Source organism: Astatotilapia calliptera, chromosome 4, assembly GCF_900246225.1.
Source record: "Astatotilapia calliptera chromosome 4, fAstCal1.2, whole genome shotgun sequence".
In the NCBI taxonomy this organism is placed as follows: Eukaryota; Metazoa; Chordata; class Actinopteri; order Cichliformes; family Cichlidae; genus Astatotilapia; species Astatotilapia calliptera.
The window spans coordinates 20,913,744-20,927,864 of record NC_039305.1 but is presented as its reverse complement, the minus strand read 5'-3'; the positions used below and the strand labels follow the sequence as shown (position 1 = coordinate 20,927,864).

The window sequence follows — 14,121 nt, the reverse complement described above, 5'->3', positions numbered from 1 at the left end:
ATAACCAAACATCATTTATTACTTTATTTCTATTAGTATTATTGATAAGAATCTGCGACAATAAATAGCAACTAAATGTTTTAAAGTTCAAAAATATAGAACATTAGACAATGTGATCACATGACCTCGTTTTACACAGTAACCGTAAGCGGACCACAATATCACCAGCTAGTTTTTAGCTTTATTAATATTATTGTTGTTGTTATTATTATTAATAACCATGGATGGTAATTGGGTTGTTACACATTTTTAGCGAGAAACAATGAAAAAAAAAAACAACTTTTCAACCACACCCAATCACGGTCACGTGGCATGTGACGCGTACGACACATAAAATCGTTATCACGCGAGATTTCCGGTCTTCTTCTCCAGGCGGTAGATACGCGCAAGCAGCTTTCTTGACTCTCGCCATGCAGTTCATTTTTGTTAAATTATATTCATGTATACATGTTGAGGTTGCTGCTGGTGACCCACCGTGAGCAGGTGAGACTTTGAGGAGCTTTTAATGAGACCTCAATATGTGGAAGTTTTAATTGTGCGCGTGTGCTAGCTGTTAGCTGCTCTTTATCCGGGTGAACACGTGCAGTGAGTCCACGCAGTCGAGGACTCAGAAAGTGGTAGAATGAGCGTTTCGTTTAAGTAAGGAAACATGCATCATGTTTACTGGCACGTAGAATAGAAGCACGATAAGTTTGATTATTTACGTTTTTGACGAACCATGTTATGTTGCTTGTGTCACGTTACAGCCAATCACTGATTTAACTTCTTATACAGGTTTGGATGATGCAGAGGGATTCATTTGTCTGCCTGCAACAGGGCGAAGTTTCATTTCCTGATTAAAGGTAAAACTGGTTAACAGTTGTATGCATTTGTGTCAGTGCAGTACACATGATGAACTTGTTATCCCTGTCCGAGAGAACAAAACCTTGTGGAAAGCCATGGTATCTGAGCTGCTGTGTTTATTTGTGAAACCCACATGCTACTGATGGATCCTCACTGATGACGTGTGTTTTTTGCAGATTCGTGGCTCATCTGTTCTCCTTTCCACTGAGTGCCTAAGGAAGGAACCACAGTCAAAAGGTTTGTATTGCACTGGATCTTGTGATCTCTGTTGCCACTTTTTCAGTGATGAAAACTGCTGCATAGGAAGTGCCGTCTGATGCGATAACTGACGATAGAAAGCTGTTCTGAGAATCTGCAAAGCTCTTTGCTTTCAGCTTGTGTGATCTGAGCACTCGGTCATCCACGTGTTGTTTCCTGGTACAGGTGCTGTAGCAGCAGAAGAAAGGATGAAGATTTTCTGGGCTTGAAGACAGCAGGTCCTGAGCAGGTAAATCATGCAAGAGTTGTGATTTTTAAAGTCAAGCCAGTGATGATACAAGTTATCCCTGTCTGAACTCAAGTGTGGAGTCATGGTAATCTGAGGCTTGACTGCTGATGTTTTTATAGCAAAGTTTTTCTTGAATATTGTATTGATCATGTTGTAATTTAGTGTTACGGTCTTATTTATTATTTTATTTTCTAACTTGCAGATTGAGCTGCTGTGGAAGGACGGAATACCAACCTCAAGTGTGATGCCAGAGGAGACTATTAAATTCAGTATTTGTCTTTATGAAAGATGAAAACCATGTTGGATCAGAAACGTGTTTTTTAATAAAACTACGAGTTATAAAATTGAAGTATAGAAAGTAACGTGATTCCATATGTGCTGGGAGGAAAGCCCAGCATGTGTTGGTCAATCTGTGCTGAAAGATCTGTAAGATTTCTTTTTCAGATTTTCTAGAAAGAACTGCTCCTCTTGTAGGTATTCACGGTCCTGTTGGGGGCAGAAAAACAAAATCCAGTCAGTCAAAAATCTGAACACTTGAATTCTTGACAAATGATTTCAAGCATTGCTGGCCAAATAGTGATTGTATTAAAAAGCTGTGTGCACTGTGATGCCTCATGTTGACTGAGTTTCCAAAGTGCAATAAAAGCCTGTACTGGATCATAACACTTGTGTTTATCTGACGTCATTTCTTTTGGATTGTTTGCTGTGGTTCCATTTTTCCCACCAACAGTTTAGCAACAGTTACCAAAATAAAAGATATGAACAAACCTCAATGCAATGAATAACTGAAGACTTGTTATTAAAATCTTAAATAGACTGTACTGGTTTATATATTCTTTCAGTTTGTCTAGGATACATTTAAAACTAAATGGATTAATAGGTTTCTTAAATGTGAAAATTGCTGTCTTTGCTACTGAGGCCTGTACTGTCCTGGTGACTTCCAGGGTTCTATTGGTCAGATGCTCAATGCCACCCTTTCCATGTGAAACCCTGGGTTGATAACCAGCTTTGCATGACTATTTATCCCAATTGCACATGTTGGGGTAAGGGGACCCAGATAATGGAGAGATACGCTGAACTCTCCTTATAGAACAGTCCCACTTTTTTGAAGGTTTCTTAATTTTAGGTCAGTAAATTGATAAATATGGAAATAGGAAAGCATTGGGCTGGTTTTAACCTTCCAAACGTCGCTGCCCATTCTGATTTTGTTTGGCCAGAGCAGACGTTTGTGTTCAAAAGAGTGGTAAACAGACTGGTTTTCTACTCTACCTGAGCACCAAGGGTACTTTGTCATGCTGCCTGGAGCAGTCAGGGATCAAACCAACAACCTTCCAATTAAAAGACAACCTGCTCTACCCTGCTGAGCCACAGCCACCCCAAGGAACATTAAAAATGTAAGTATAGCACGCTGCTGTACAGAAATAAACAGAGGCCATGAAGTCTATGATGTGCAATTTCTTTGGGCAGGTTTTGGGCCAATTACTCAGTCACACACATTGGCTGCTACTTCTGCACAGAGGTGAATGTGGAATTGGAGCCAGGGTGGTGGGAAGAAGATGTGTTTGGCTTCAATGAAATAGACTTCATCCAAAAACATCCACAAACAATCAGACCTGTGTCTTAATTTAGGATCAAATAAGGGTAAAAATTTCACATGTAAGGAAAAATAGAGCATGTGAGCTGCTGCTTGTCAATTCTGTTTTAGTGATAGTTGACATTTGCAACTAAAAATGTGCTCACCTTTTCTGCAGTATATCTCCACAGAGCCAGATTGGCCTGAAGTGCCATAGACTGAGAGCTGGTAAATGAAACTGGAGGAGGAACATTTAGGGTTGCAGGCAGCTCTGAAACTGAGTCTGTAGGGACAGTAACAAAGGCCAATTAGAGATCGCAGAAAATGTGTTACTTTAAGCTAGTAGAGAAGACCAACATTCAGCCTCACCTGGTAAAACGGGGGCAATAATTTGTGGTAGAGGTGTAAGAGGAGGGTTTTGCCCCAGCCTCTGTGTATCCTTATGCAGGTGACTTAATCGTATTTGCTCCTGTAACAACAAGTGTTAAGATAACCACCACATTCATTCATTTATGTGCTTCATAAAGTGACACACATACCTTTAAAATCCGTTGCTCCTGTTGCCTCAGGTGCTCTGTTTGGGTGTGAATATTTCTCAGTCGCGCCTCGTGCTCCGCCTCCAATCGTTTCGCCTCCTGCAACGCTCGTTCCCCCTCCTCATACTTCTCTGCCGCGAGCTGTGAAGAACACGGTGTAGGGAAAATATGAACACACGCTGGACAAAAAACATGTCCAACACACTACACACAGGGATCGGTGTAGTGTGAAATTACCTTGCTGAATGCCTCGACCTCCTGGGCTCGTGTTTTGAGTCTCAGGGCCGTGCTGCTTAGTCTTTCTTTCTCTCTGTCCAGCTCTTCTCTAAGTTCTTCCAGAGCCTCTCGCTCCCGTGCCACAGCAAGTTCCTTCTGTTTCAGCTCGGCCGTGCGAAGCTTCAAGTCAGCTTGCTCCTACAAAAGGTTTTTACATTTTTTGTGCCTTTTCACGACTTGTGTGGGCTAAAGAGCTGACCTAAGCTCAAGCTCACCTGTGCCAGACTTATGATGGAGCCCTCCCTCTTCTCCAACAGACTGCTGACCTCACGCTCAGCCCTCTCATGCCTCTGCTTCTCCTGGGCGTGGAAGAGTGCCCACTCGGCCGCCAGCTTCCTCCTCTCATCCGCGCAGTGCTGCATCACTGACTTCTGCTCCTCCAGTAACGCGCTCTGAAAACACAGAAAAGGCCAAAGAAGCAAGTGGCGGTCAAGCTGCGCCAAGTTGGTGCAAAACACCTGCGCTGCTGCTGCAGATGTTCGTTGGCCTCACCTTGGCTCTCTCCAGCTCCTCTCGCTCCACGCTGATCTGCGTGGTGAGGACACACCGCTCTTCCTCCAGGCTTCTTTGGGTCGACTCGGCTTTGGCCTGCTCTGCTGTCATCTTCCAGCGCTCCTAAAGCACGCAAAATTAAATGGCATCTTCAGTCTTTAATGAGAAGAAGGTCAGTTTATATTATAGGTGGTTTTTTAGCTGTTTTCCTCACACTTATAAAATATAGCTTAAAAATGAATAAGTAGGATGCTCTGAGCATCTTAGAGAACCTGCCAAAGGACAGAAGACCACTGTTTATGACTGTGGTTGCATGTTTTTTGTCAACATCGTACATCAAAATGAGCTTTGGGCTTTATTTCTTCAGCATTAAAAGCAGTTTTTTTTTGGATGTGAGGCTTCTGGCAGTTCGGAGATCAGCTCAGTGCGGTTGGGAAGCACGTCTGGTGCATACTTTCTGTCTGTGTGAGGCTCTGCAGACGCAGGACGACCATCTTCTGTCTTTTTGTTCTTCTCAGTCTGCGCAGCTACTTCTAATGTTATGATTTCAATTAAACATGAACCACGCTTTTGTTCGTTCGCCCATGTTTAGTCTTACTGGTTCATCAAGCGCTCGGCCATAATTCTACAAATTCCAAATACTTAGTTGAGTCTTGATGTGAGGTAAAAATGATACTGCAATATTTCTTAATATGCAAAGAGAATGTTTAGAAATCTAAAGTATGACATTTTTCGTTGATGCACTACTGCAGCAGGTCCTGGTGTATGATCTTGGTCTGTTACTGTCATTTCTCATAATCACCTTCTCAAGCTGTCTCTGCTGCTCTTTAAGCTGAGTGTCCATCCTGGAAATAATGTCCTTCAGGTACGCTTTCTCCTCTGCCATGGCTTTCTGCTGCTGGGCCAGATGACCCTGCATTGCTAAAACGCACACACACGCACACACACACACGCACACACACACAGAATGACATTAAGCCATCGTGTTCTCGGACAATCTGCATCTTGACCCATTTTGTACAAAGTACACACGCGTGTGTGTGTGTGTAAAATACTTCGAAGCTGCTCGTCTCTGTGCCGTGCCTCCTGCTCCAGGCCGTGAGCGGTGTGTTCGTGCGTGCTCTCCACCCGAGAGGAAAGCTCTCCAAGCCGTGAGGAGAACTGCTCCATCCTTTCAATCACCCCTGCCACGGACCTGGACAAAGGCGGTGGAATTAAAACTTTTTATACACGAAAAGCTTGCTACATGTATCAGCACTGGCGCTGATATCGTGCACAAAAGAAAAAGAAGCAAAAACATTAAATATGTGACTGTCAATTAGACTTTTTGGGAATTTTCTTACCTGGTCTGAGATGTTGCGCTTGTAACAGCATCGATCTCTTCTTCCTTTAGCCTCTTCAGCCTGTGGATCTGATCCTCATAGTCTCTCTTCATCTCCAAGATAGATTTTCTGAGCAGCAATGCAACAAATATACACTAAACCATAAAGTCATCTATTTGCGATAAAAAACTAAATATTTGGAGACTTATTGAGTTATTTCACTGAGTTATCTGGATAATTTAGTTGAGTAAATCCCAAAACCCAAACCAATTTCAATAAAGCAAAGAAGGCTGGTTTTCTTTTCTTTCTTTCCTATGGTGTTGTCTTTTGAAACTACAACTTCACAGCCAGTAAATTTGTCGCTAACTGTAGAAAATTTGTTCTTGCTTTCATTTCATAGTCAACCTGCTGCCATAAAACAGGTTTTCCTACGTTTACCTCTGAAGGTCTCTGAGTCTCTCCACCTCACAGTCTCTTTCCTGCTGGGCCTGGGCCATTTTCCGCTGGTACTGAGCCTGAAGCTCTGAGCGTTCCTTCTCAGCCGCTCGCGTTACCGTTGCCAGGCGTTCCATCAGGTCTTCGCACTCATGTCGCGCTTGAGTCTCCCGCTGGGCAACCGAATCCTCGAGCAGTTTCACACGACCTCTGAAAATACACAGAGAGACTTGGGTTACAGACACATGTATGTAGAAGACTTCCACAGTTTCATGTGCTAAACTGAATTGATAAATTGATGTGGTCTAGGAATGGACTACTTGTGTGCGTTCTCCAGGAGCTCCATATCCTGTTTGTGCCGCTGCTGCATGCTCTCCAGTATCATTTGGCTTTGGTCTCGCTCCAGCTGCAAAGTCTTGACCTGAATGATGACACGATAAACTTTAAAGATAAAAAAAAATAAAAATAAAAAATACAGTAACAATGCTCCCCCCATCACACCTCACATCCTTCTTGTCACCACATGAGGACATACCTGTCCCTCCAACTGGATGACGCGGGCCTGTAAAGCTTGATAGTCTGCAGGTTGTTCTTTTTCTTTAAGTCGCCGCAGGAGTCCCGCATCAACCACACCGCCTAGGCCCAGCAACTGAGTCTGCATCAGCTTTGAAAAAAAGTAGCCAAATTAAAAACAAACCAAAGGATGAATCTGGTGATTACATCCATTAGTAGGTCTTTGGAAGTGAGGAGGTCCTTACCTGGTTTTGGAGAAGCAGCTGCTGCAGACTGTCGGCTGAAAATGATGCCTGTTCCAAAGAAGAAAGCATTAAAAACGACAACAAGAAAAACTCAGAGACTACAAACCTGTCTTTGGGTGGTATTTACTTCAAAGGGAACGGTGTTGTAGTTCCTCTGCGCTCATTTTGTTTTCTTTGTTCTTTTTAAACGTACTTAAAGAGGTTTGCACTTGTTTTTACTGCTCTACAAACTGCAGGCGTTTGTTATGTAGGCGTAGGTAATGGATAATAGGTATTGATTTGCAGTTAACTGGACATGAATAATTTGAGATTATGACGTAAAGGTCAACAGTGACTTATTTTAAATCTTTATACAGCATTTTCTATATGCTGACAATACACACTGCACTTTTAGGAATCATAGATTCTAAGTTATAAGACTTTTTCTCCATTTTTTCGTGTTCACAGACAGGCAGAAGGACAAGTACATGCAGAAGCAGTGCCAAAAACATCACCTCCTTGGTGGAGGTAAAACATATCTATTACAATTATGTCAGCCTTGATGCATGAAGGTAACAGTACCTGTTGTGGGAAAGCAGCTGATGTGTTTAGCGTTGCATTTTGCTGCGGATCTGCAGGAAAAAAAAACAAAAAAACATGAGTAACAACCACACCGAGGCGTTACATCTGATATTAAGGCACTGGAGAGAAATCTGATGGTATTTTAGTGAACTGACTCGTTTCCCTGAGATTACCTACACCACATTGTGCCGGGCAGTGCAGCAGACAGGGGGCTGGGCAAAGGCAGTTGTTGCAAGGTTTCATTTGAAGCCTGAGTGGGCTCTGTTAGCACCTTGGATCTTGTACTGGATGGGAAGTGGTGGGGTTTGGACTGAAGCTGAGGCTGGCTAATGCTAACAGCAGAGGCTAACAAGGGATCAGTATCGCTAGCAGAGTAAACTGAATGATAAGGCGAACTAAGAGCTGATGGATGGAGTGGGTTTGGTGGGGATGATGCTAAGGTGGAGGGGAGGTAACACTCGCCTGTGGGTGTATACTCGTTAACTACAGAAGGAGAGAGTATGAGAAAAGGAAGACACGGTTTAGAAAAAATATGAGCTCATGACTTATTTCTATTTTAAAATGATGTGATACAAGGTAGGATTAGGTATTAGATGGCTTTTTTAAGTATACGGGAAGCAGCCTAATGATTAACATTAACTAGTATGATTGTGTGAGAGGAGTGGTCAAAAGGGTTTCTGCTGTAAATGTGCAAATTGGGCAAATTTGCTGGCAATCTGAATCAGTGACTTTAATAAGATGGAAGGATAGCTACCATGATTAGACCTTTCTTCTCTGACAGGCGTGGAATGAGCAGCAGGACCGAGGCGTCCGGGAAAAGTGTCACTACATAAAATATAAGGAACATTTTTTTTTAAAAAGGGCCAAAACGTTAACATGGATTTAAGGGACTTACACAACAAACCCCTTACCTCGTTTCTTTGATTGAAGGAAGCGTGTCTTCTCTGCTTTTGGGAGTTTGTGACGTTACTTGTTTACTAAAAATGAGATCAGGTTATCAATCATTACTGAGAACATGCTCTTTCTGTCTCTGTAGCATTTCTGTTATTGTCTTCAAATTGCACCGTACCTAACACTGAAGTCAGTGAAAGACTCTTCCTGCTTGGATGGTTTTGCCTCTGTGTTTAACGCGGACAGAGCTTTCCTCCTGCTCAGTGCCCCAGCTAACCAGTCATCCTCATCATCCCCTTCTTTCCTCTGGGTCTTAGAAACCTCAGGCTTGGCCTGTTTAATGGTATTGTCAGCGGGGGCTGAGCTCTCTTCTGGTGTTTTTGCAACAGATGTGGAATGGCTACCAGTGAATGAGGGCTTTCTTTCCAGTAAAGGAGACGAGGGGCTCTTTGAAGCCTCTGCTGGATTCTTTGTCTTATCGATGCCCTCCTCTAGATAGACCGGCTCATCTTCTGTCTTGAGGCCCAGCCAGTCAGCTGAGTTGCGTTGTCGAGAAGATGTGGGAGTGGTGGGCTTTGGCTTCTTTTCTGGCGTAGACACACTCATGTCCTCAGTAGAAAATCTGGTCGTAAGAAAAAAAAGATTACTTCTGTCCTGCTGAAAGCTGTAGGCATGAAGCAAACTGTAAATAACAAAACCTGGGCACACCTGACAGACTGTCTACGAGACTGACGCCCTTCAGAAGTGGATCCCAGTGTGGGCTGATAGGATCCAAATGTGAGGTCATCATCTAAACGAGGCTCTGATAGTTGGGAAAACGATTAGCTACTTCATTTTTTTAAGATAGTATTTAATTACAGCCAAGTTAAGGACAAAACTATGGTGCTCTATCACCTCTCCCAGCAGACGTCTTCTCCTGTTGCGGCTTTTCTTGAGACTGAAGCTCGTCCTTCCTCTCGCCCGTTGATGGTCGCTCCAGAAGACGCGGTGACGTGAAACTCTCCAGAATCTCATCAATTCTGGTACGAGGTCTCTGAGGGGCGTCGGCTCTGAGAGCAACAGGGAACAGAGGTGACGCACAAAAGCAGCTAGGCTAACAAACCAGACTGAGGCTAGTAAAGTCTGTAAAGTCAGAGTTTGGTTATGTTTTTAGCTGCAGCCCAAAGCAATACCACAGTAATTATTCATCATTTGAGTGCTATAAATAAGGACAACAACGAGAGTGAGAGGGGAAAAAAAAAAGTGAAAACAGAGTTGTTACCTTTCCTTGGGAGACCAAAGCGGTGTCTCTTTTTTCTTGGGATTGTTTTTATTGCTGTCAAATCCGAGTGTATCCATTAGGTCATCCTTATCATCCTCAAACGTGAGCTCGCCTTTCTTTGTTGCCTTAGCTGATCAACAAAGAATAAAACACAAGCCTTCAGCATTTGGCAATTATTTAAAAAAAGAAAGGAAACTAAAGGATCCTGGTAAGTTTAAGGCTTACTCGTTTCATTCTTTAGAATGGGAGATGCTGAAGGAGATGGCACAGATTTTTCAGGTTTGGAGAAGCTAGATTTCAAGTCAGGCTTTGAGTCACCTGGAAGCAAATCATCCAGGGGGTCGTCTAGATCTGCAAAAAATAAGAGTCTTTATATTATGAATAATGGATTTGGGCCCCAGAGTGTAAAAGGGCAATAAAACACTTAAATACTTACTTTATTATTATTATTTTTATCTGCTATACCAATACAATAACTTGAAACTGTACTTTGTTGAACTGGATTCATTAACTGACACATTTCCCAGTTGTGAAACATACACTTAGTGGCCACTTTGTTAGGCACACGTTTCAATTGCTCATTAACACACATATTTAATCAGCCAATCACATGGCAGTGCATTGAGGTAGGCAGATGTTGTCAAGATGGCCTGCTGAAGTTCAAACTTTGTATCCGAATGGGAAAGAAAGCTGATTTAAGTGACTTTGAATCTAGAGTAGTTAATGCTAGAGATCAGATGAGAGCACACGGATTACTTTGAGCTGATAAGAAGGCAACACTAACTCAAATAACTTGAAAAACCCAGTTTTGCAGAAAGCATCTCTGAGTGAACCTGTCAAACCTTGAAGCACATGGGCTACAGCAGAAGACAATACTGGGTGTGATTTCGGTCAGCTAAGAACAGGAAATTGAGGCTACAGTTCACACGAACTCACAGTCAACCTGAGTAATATTTCTGATCATGTCCATTTACCATTTATTGAACAAAATACAAATATAAATAGTCTGTTGTGAAAAAAGTAAGTGTACACAAGCTAGATCAAACAGAATCTAGTTTTTTCTTTGCAGAAATCAGTTGTTTTAGGTGTTTTGCATGTCTGTCAACAATCTCTGACGATTGCTCACTCAAAGTTTTTGAACATTGTTGAGCAAAATCTCTTTAATTGTAATTTGTTCTATGCTTTAGTTCATAGTCACCGTCAAAAACAACATTTTACTTCTGACGACACCACAAACTTCAGTGGCAGAGAGAATTAAAGAGAGCAGATGAACTTGTGACATTAAGTTTGGATATATGAGCTTTATCCATAGGCACAAGTTCAAATTATTATTTATACTTGCCCCTTTACATGTATAGATATAATATTGGAATAACTGAAGGGCAATTCCATCTGCTAGTTGGATCATTGTTCTTGGGTGTCAGCGTATGCAAATCTAATTCCTTCCGTATACTTCCAGATTTGTTGATTCGATTTGGAATAGCAAACATTTTACAGTGTACACCTCCACTGTTAAATACTACCCACAAGCACCCACTGATGTGACTTAACTGCAAGTACAGGACTAAACACGTATCAACCACACTAATGTACCTTTAGCGTACGAAGTCTGAGCAACACCTTCATCCTCACCACCACTGTCTGAGTTAAAGCAACATTTTGAGAGAAACAAAGCAAAGCTGCAAGTCAACAACACATCTGCACCATGTTCATTTATACAAAGCTCAGTCAAGGAAGCGGATGTCACGACAGGGAGGGGGGAGACTCGCTTACCAGAGAAGGTGAACTTCTTATAACTCCGCGCTGAGGATAAAGGTGCAGAGTTCGGCTTCTTCCCCTCTTTGGTGGGTTCATCTGAGGGAAGCAAAGGCAGACAAAAGCCTTTTTCTGATCGCTGCTATTAATGTAAAACTTCAAAGCTGGTAATAATGTGGAGCTAATAATGAGAAAGTAATTTATGCGAGAACACTCTGCACTGAATTACCTGCTCCCTCTGGTTTTGCATTACTCTCGAGCACAGCAGAGTCTTTCTTTGGTCCTTCGCTAACAAGTGGCTTTGTTTGCGCGGGAGCCGAACTGGGCTTCTTCTTTGATGCAAAGAGGTCAGCGTCCATGTCGTCCATGTCCTGCACGAGGACAGAGAGGAAAAGTGAAACGTGCAGTGTGAACTTTATCTTTGCCGCCGCAACCTCAATTAATGACCCACCTTCATGCTCTTGAGTATGTCGCCGGGATCAGCCGCTGACACATCCGAGTCCTTGGACAAAAGAAAATATAAAAAGACAAAATAAACACAAAAGGAAAAAAAAACGGGGTGAATATGACCCAGTTTGCATATTATCCTACATACCTCAGTGTCCGCACCATCCATTTTTATCTCCTGTGCTAGCGTGCTGAAGATATAATCAGTAGCAGATGAGCAGGAAAAGAAAACAGAACATGAAGAGGAGTAATAATTTACAGCTGGCACATTGCAATTCACAAATCTTCCTTCTAACTTACCTATACATAGGTCCATCGTGTGATGCTTTCGTCCTTACTGGCTGCTCTAGTTGGAAAATTAATTCAAGAAAATATTATGACACACTTTAACATAAAGATAGACACTAATTCTGATAAAACAGCACAACTGCGCTCACTTACTGTCATCATCAAGCAAGCTGTCAAGCAAATCATCCCTGAATGAACCTTAGAAAAGCAACAGAGGTATACAGTCAACTTCAGCAAGGTGCAGGAGAGGCATACTACTGCTGCTGCCTATATCTGTATTTGTCGTGGTACGACATCTCATGATCCAATGATTTTGGATCAGCAGGACAGACACACACTGGGTTATATTTTAATGTAGAAATAGGCTTTTATCATTTTACAGTCAATGTTTTGCTGAGGTACAATCACGAGGGACAAGGATGTAATTGTGTGCCAGATACAACATACTTTAATTTAAAGTGGACCAGACCAGTGAAACTCCCCTAACTGTCACTGTACAAAAGTTTAACTTTTCTGCCATTTAATTGTCTATATATTACTTAATTACTTTGGTGTAGTATGAATGACCATGGGAGAGGTCTTTATCAAGCTGTAAATCAGTTAAAAGTCTAATTTTATGCCGTGCTTTAGATTGTTCAAAGCCACCCAGCGGGTCAGTGTTGTACCAAAAGAGATTCATCATTTTTAAACTCTTGTAAATGACTTGTTGTCTGTCAAACATATCTTTCATGATTGCTATCAAGTCGTTTGGAGCCACAAACAACATTCCTGTCACAAGGTAGAAGCTGCAATCAGTTTTGGGCAAACTAACTTATATAGAAGCCTTTATTTATCCAGCTAAGTCTCACTGACATTAAAAGTGTCTTTTTAAAGAGTAATCTGGCCAAGAAAGGAGCAGAAATTGCAACAAATACAAAATAATAGTTATATAAAGACACTGCGTTTTTATTTATTTTATATACATAACCCCTTAATAAATCATGTTAGCTACACTCAATATAAGCAAATACATTACACATTAAAACAAATACACAGAAACATCGGAAATCACTACTTGGTACAAGACCGTTTAAACTTTTTTGTCGAATTGATTCTGGGCCCCAGGCCTTATTTTTGATACTCCTGAAAGTTTATTTAAAAAAAATTAAAAATTAAAAAAAAGAAGGAAAGTTAGTAGGATTCAAATAGCACAAGTTTAACTTACTTTTCGAGGCTTTCCCCTTCGGCTTTGTAGCCTGAAAATAGCAGTGAAAATAAGTTTATTAATTTAGCAGATAATCATGAAAAAAGTGAATGATAATGAAATGATCCTCGAAGATTATGAAACCCCGTTACATCGTCAATGAATAAATACAAAAAAAATGTCGAGGGAGAGCACAGTTTGACTTACCATGTTCAATCTGTGCTGGTGGGTTTACAGTGTAAGGGTAGTCATCAAGCTAACAGTGCAACAGAACCGAGCAGAATACATTTTTACTGCCATTTTTTATTTATTTATCATTTCATCGTCACTGTTAGCAGCTCTGGGTTTAAGAGCAGCATAAAATGAACACACATAGCGCCTCCTGTCTCTATTGGCAACCGCTCAGCTACTCTAGCTAGCATTTGTCAAGAACATAACACGACTGGAGCCTTTCGTCTTAATTACTGTGGTTTAAATAGTCACGTATTCATACAGCTCGTTGTGTTTAGCGTTTAGCATCTTAAAGTTGGCCAGCAGACTAACGGTAAAAAAAACAAAAACAAATCGCACCGCCCCCACACAACCCATTTCCACAGAGGGTTGCACCTTAGCTACACTGCAAACAAAAGCTAACTAGTGTTCCAGCGCTAGGCTTGTGATTAGCATTAAATGTAGCTACATACAAAATAAGCAGTAAACCACCAGCTTCGGTGTTTGGGCCACTCAGTGCTGGAGTAGCGGGTGCCACAACCGTGCCGACCGGCAAAACATACGTTTCCTGTTTACTGTTTGAGGTGCATTATGGGTAGAGTAGTTTCAAGGAAGCCTTCGGGGAAAGGCGTTTGAAAAAAGGCTTTTGATTTGTGCTGTCTAAAAACACTAAAGTTAGTCGTTTTGAACATGAGCTGGTATTTTTAACCAAAGTGCTTGGGCCTGCTTAGTGAGGTCTGCCAAAGTGGTTTACCAGCAGGTGGCATCAAAGCTTAGAAAATGACTCAAGGCAAATCAGAGCT

General features: G+C 41.8%; 1 protein-coding gene, 1 long non-coding RNA gene and 2 other non-coding genes across 9 annotated transcripts; 3 read left to right on the top strand and 1 right to left on the bottom strand.

Moving 5' to 3' along the window:
* Positions 1–351: 351 nt before the first annotated feature.
* Positions 352–1,717, top strand: LOC113021045 (uncharacterized). The gene is made up of 5 exons (XR_003272258.1): positions 352–483; positions 775–842; positions 1,020–1,080; positions 1,267–1,330; positions 1,533–1,717. It is a non-coding gene; the product is annotated as an uncharacterized LOC113021045 (long non-coding RNA).
* On the top strand, positions 1,122–1,193 carry LOC113021582 (small nucleolar RNA SNORD49). The gene has a single exon (XR_003272315.1). It is a non-coding gene; the product is annotated as a small nucleolar RNA SNORD49 (small nucleolar RNA).
* On the top strand, positions 1,362–1,431 carry LOC113021581 (small nucleolar RNA R38). The gene has a single exon (XR_003272314.1). It is a non-coding gene; the product is annotated as a small nucleolar RNA R38 (small nucleolar RNA).
* Positions 1,631–13,914, bottom strand: fbf1 (Fas binding factor 1). 6 transcript variants are annotated; one of them, XM_026165439.1, is made up of 33 exons: positions 13,792–13,914; positions 13,316–13,364; positions 13,130–13,160; positions 12,079–12,123; positions 11,938–11,983; positions 11,786–11,828; positions 11,642–11,692; positions 11,420–11,561; positions 11,209–11,289; positions 11,029–11,076; positions 9,661–9,786; positions 9,436–9,565; positions 9,069–9,223; positions 8,883–8,976; positions 8,353–8,796; positions 8,195–8,260; positions 8,038–8,108; positions 7,461–7,766; positions 7,284–7,333; positions 6,723–6,770; positions 6,500–6,628; positions 6,285–6,385; positions 5,968–6,174; positions 5,551–5,658; positions 5,263–5,402; positions 5,010–5,128; positions 4,208–4,330; positions 3,931–4,107; positions 3,677–3,853; positions 3,443–3,580; positions 3,273–3,372; positions 3,071–3,186; positions 1,631–1,816 (listed from the first exon to the last, which is right to left on the bottom strand). In XM_026165439.1, the coding sequence occupies exons 2-33, from the start codon at positions 13,316–13,318 to the stop codon at positions 1,736–1,738; spliced, it is 3,696 nt and encodes a 1,231-aa protein (XP_026021224.1). In that variant the 5' UTR covers positions 13,319–13,364; positions 13,792–13,914; the 3' UTR covers positions 1,631–1,735. The 6 variants fall into 6 exon arrangements, with proteins under 6 accessions (XP_026021224.1, XP_026021222.1, XP_026021227.1 ...); XM_026165437.1 differs by having other exon boundaries at positions 13,316–13,914; XM_026165442.1 differs by having other exon boundaries at positions 7,746–7,766; positions 13,316–13,914.
* Between the last annotated feature and the right edge of the window lie 207 nt (positions 13,915–14,121).

Excerpts from the sequence above, each read along its gene's own strand:
- fbf1 (XM_026165437.1), bottom strand. Across the intron at positions 11,077-11,208 it reads TAAGAAGTTCACCTTCTCTG|ACAGTGGTGGTGAGGATGAA; the intron begins GTAAGCGAGTCT and ends GCTTTAACTCAG. Across the intron at positions 7,334-7,460 it reads ACTGCCCGGCACAATGTGGT|ATCCGCAGCAAAATGCAACG; the intron begins GTAGGTAATCTC and ends TTTTTCCTGCAG.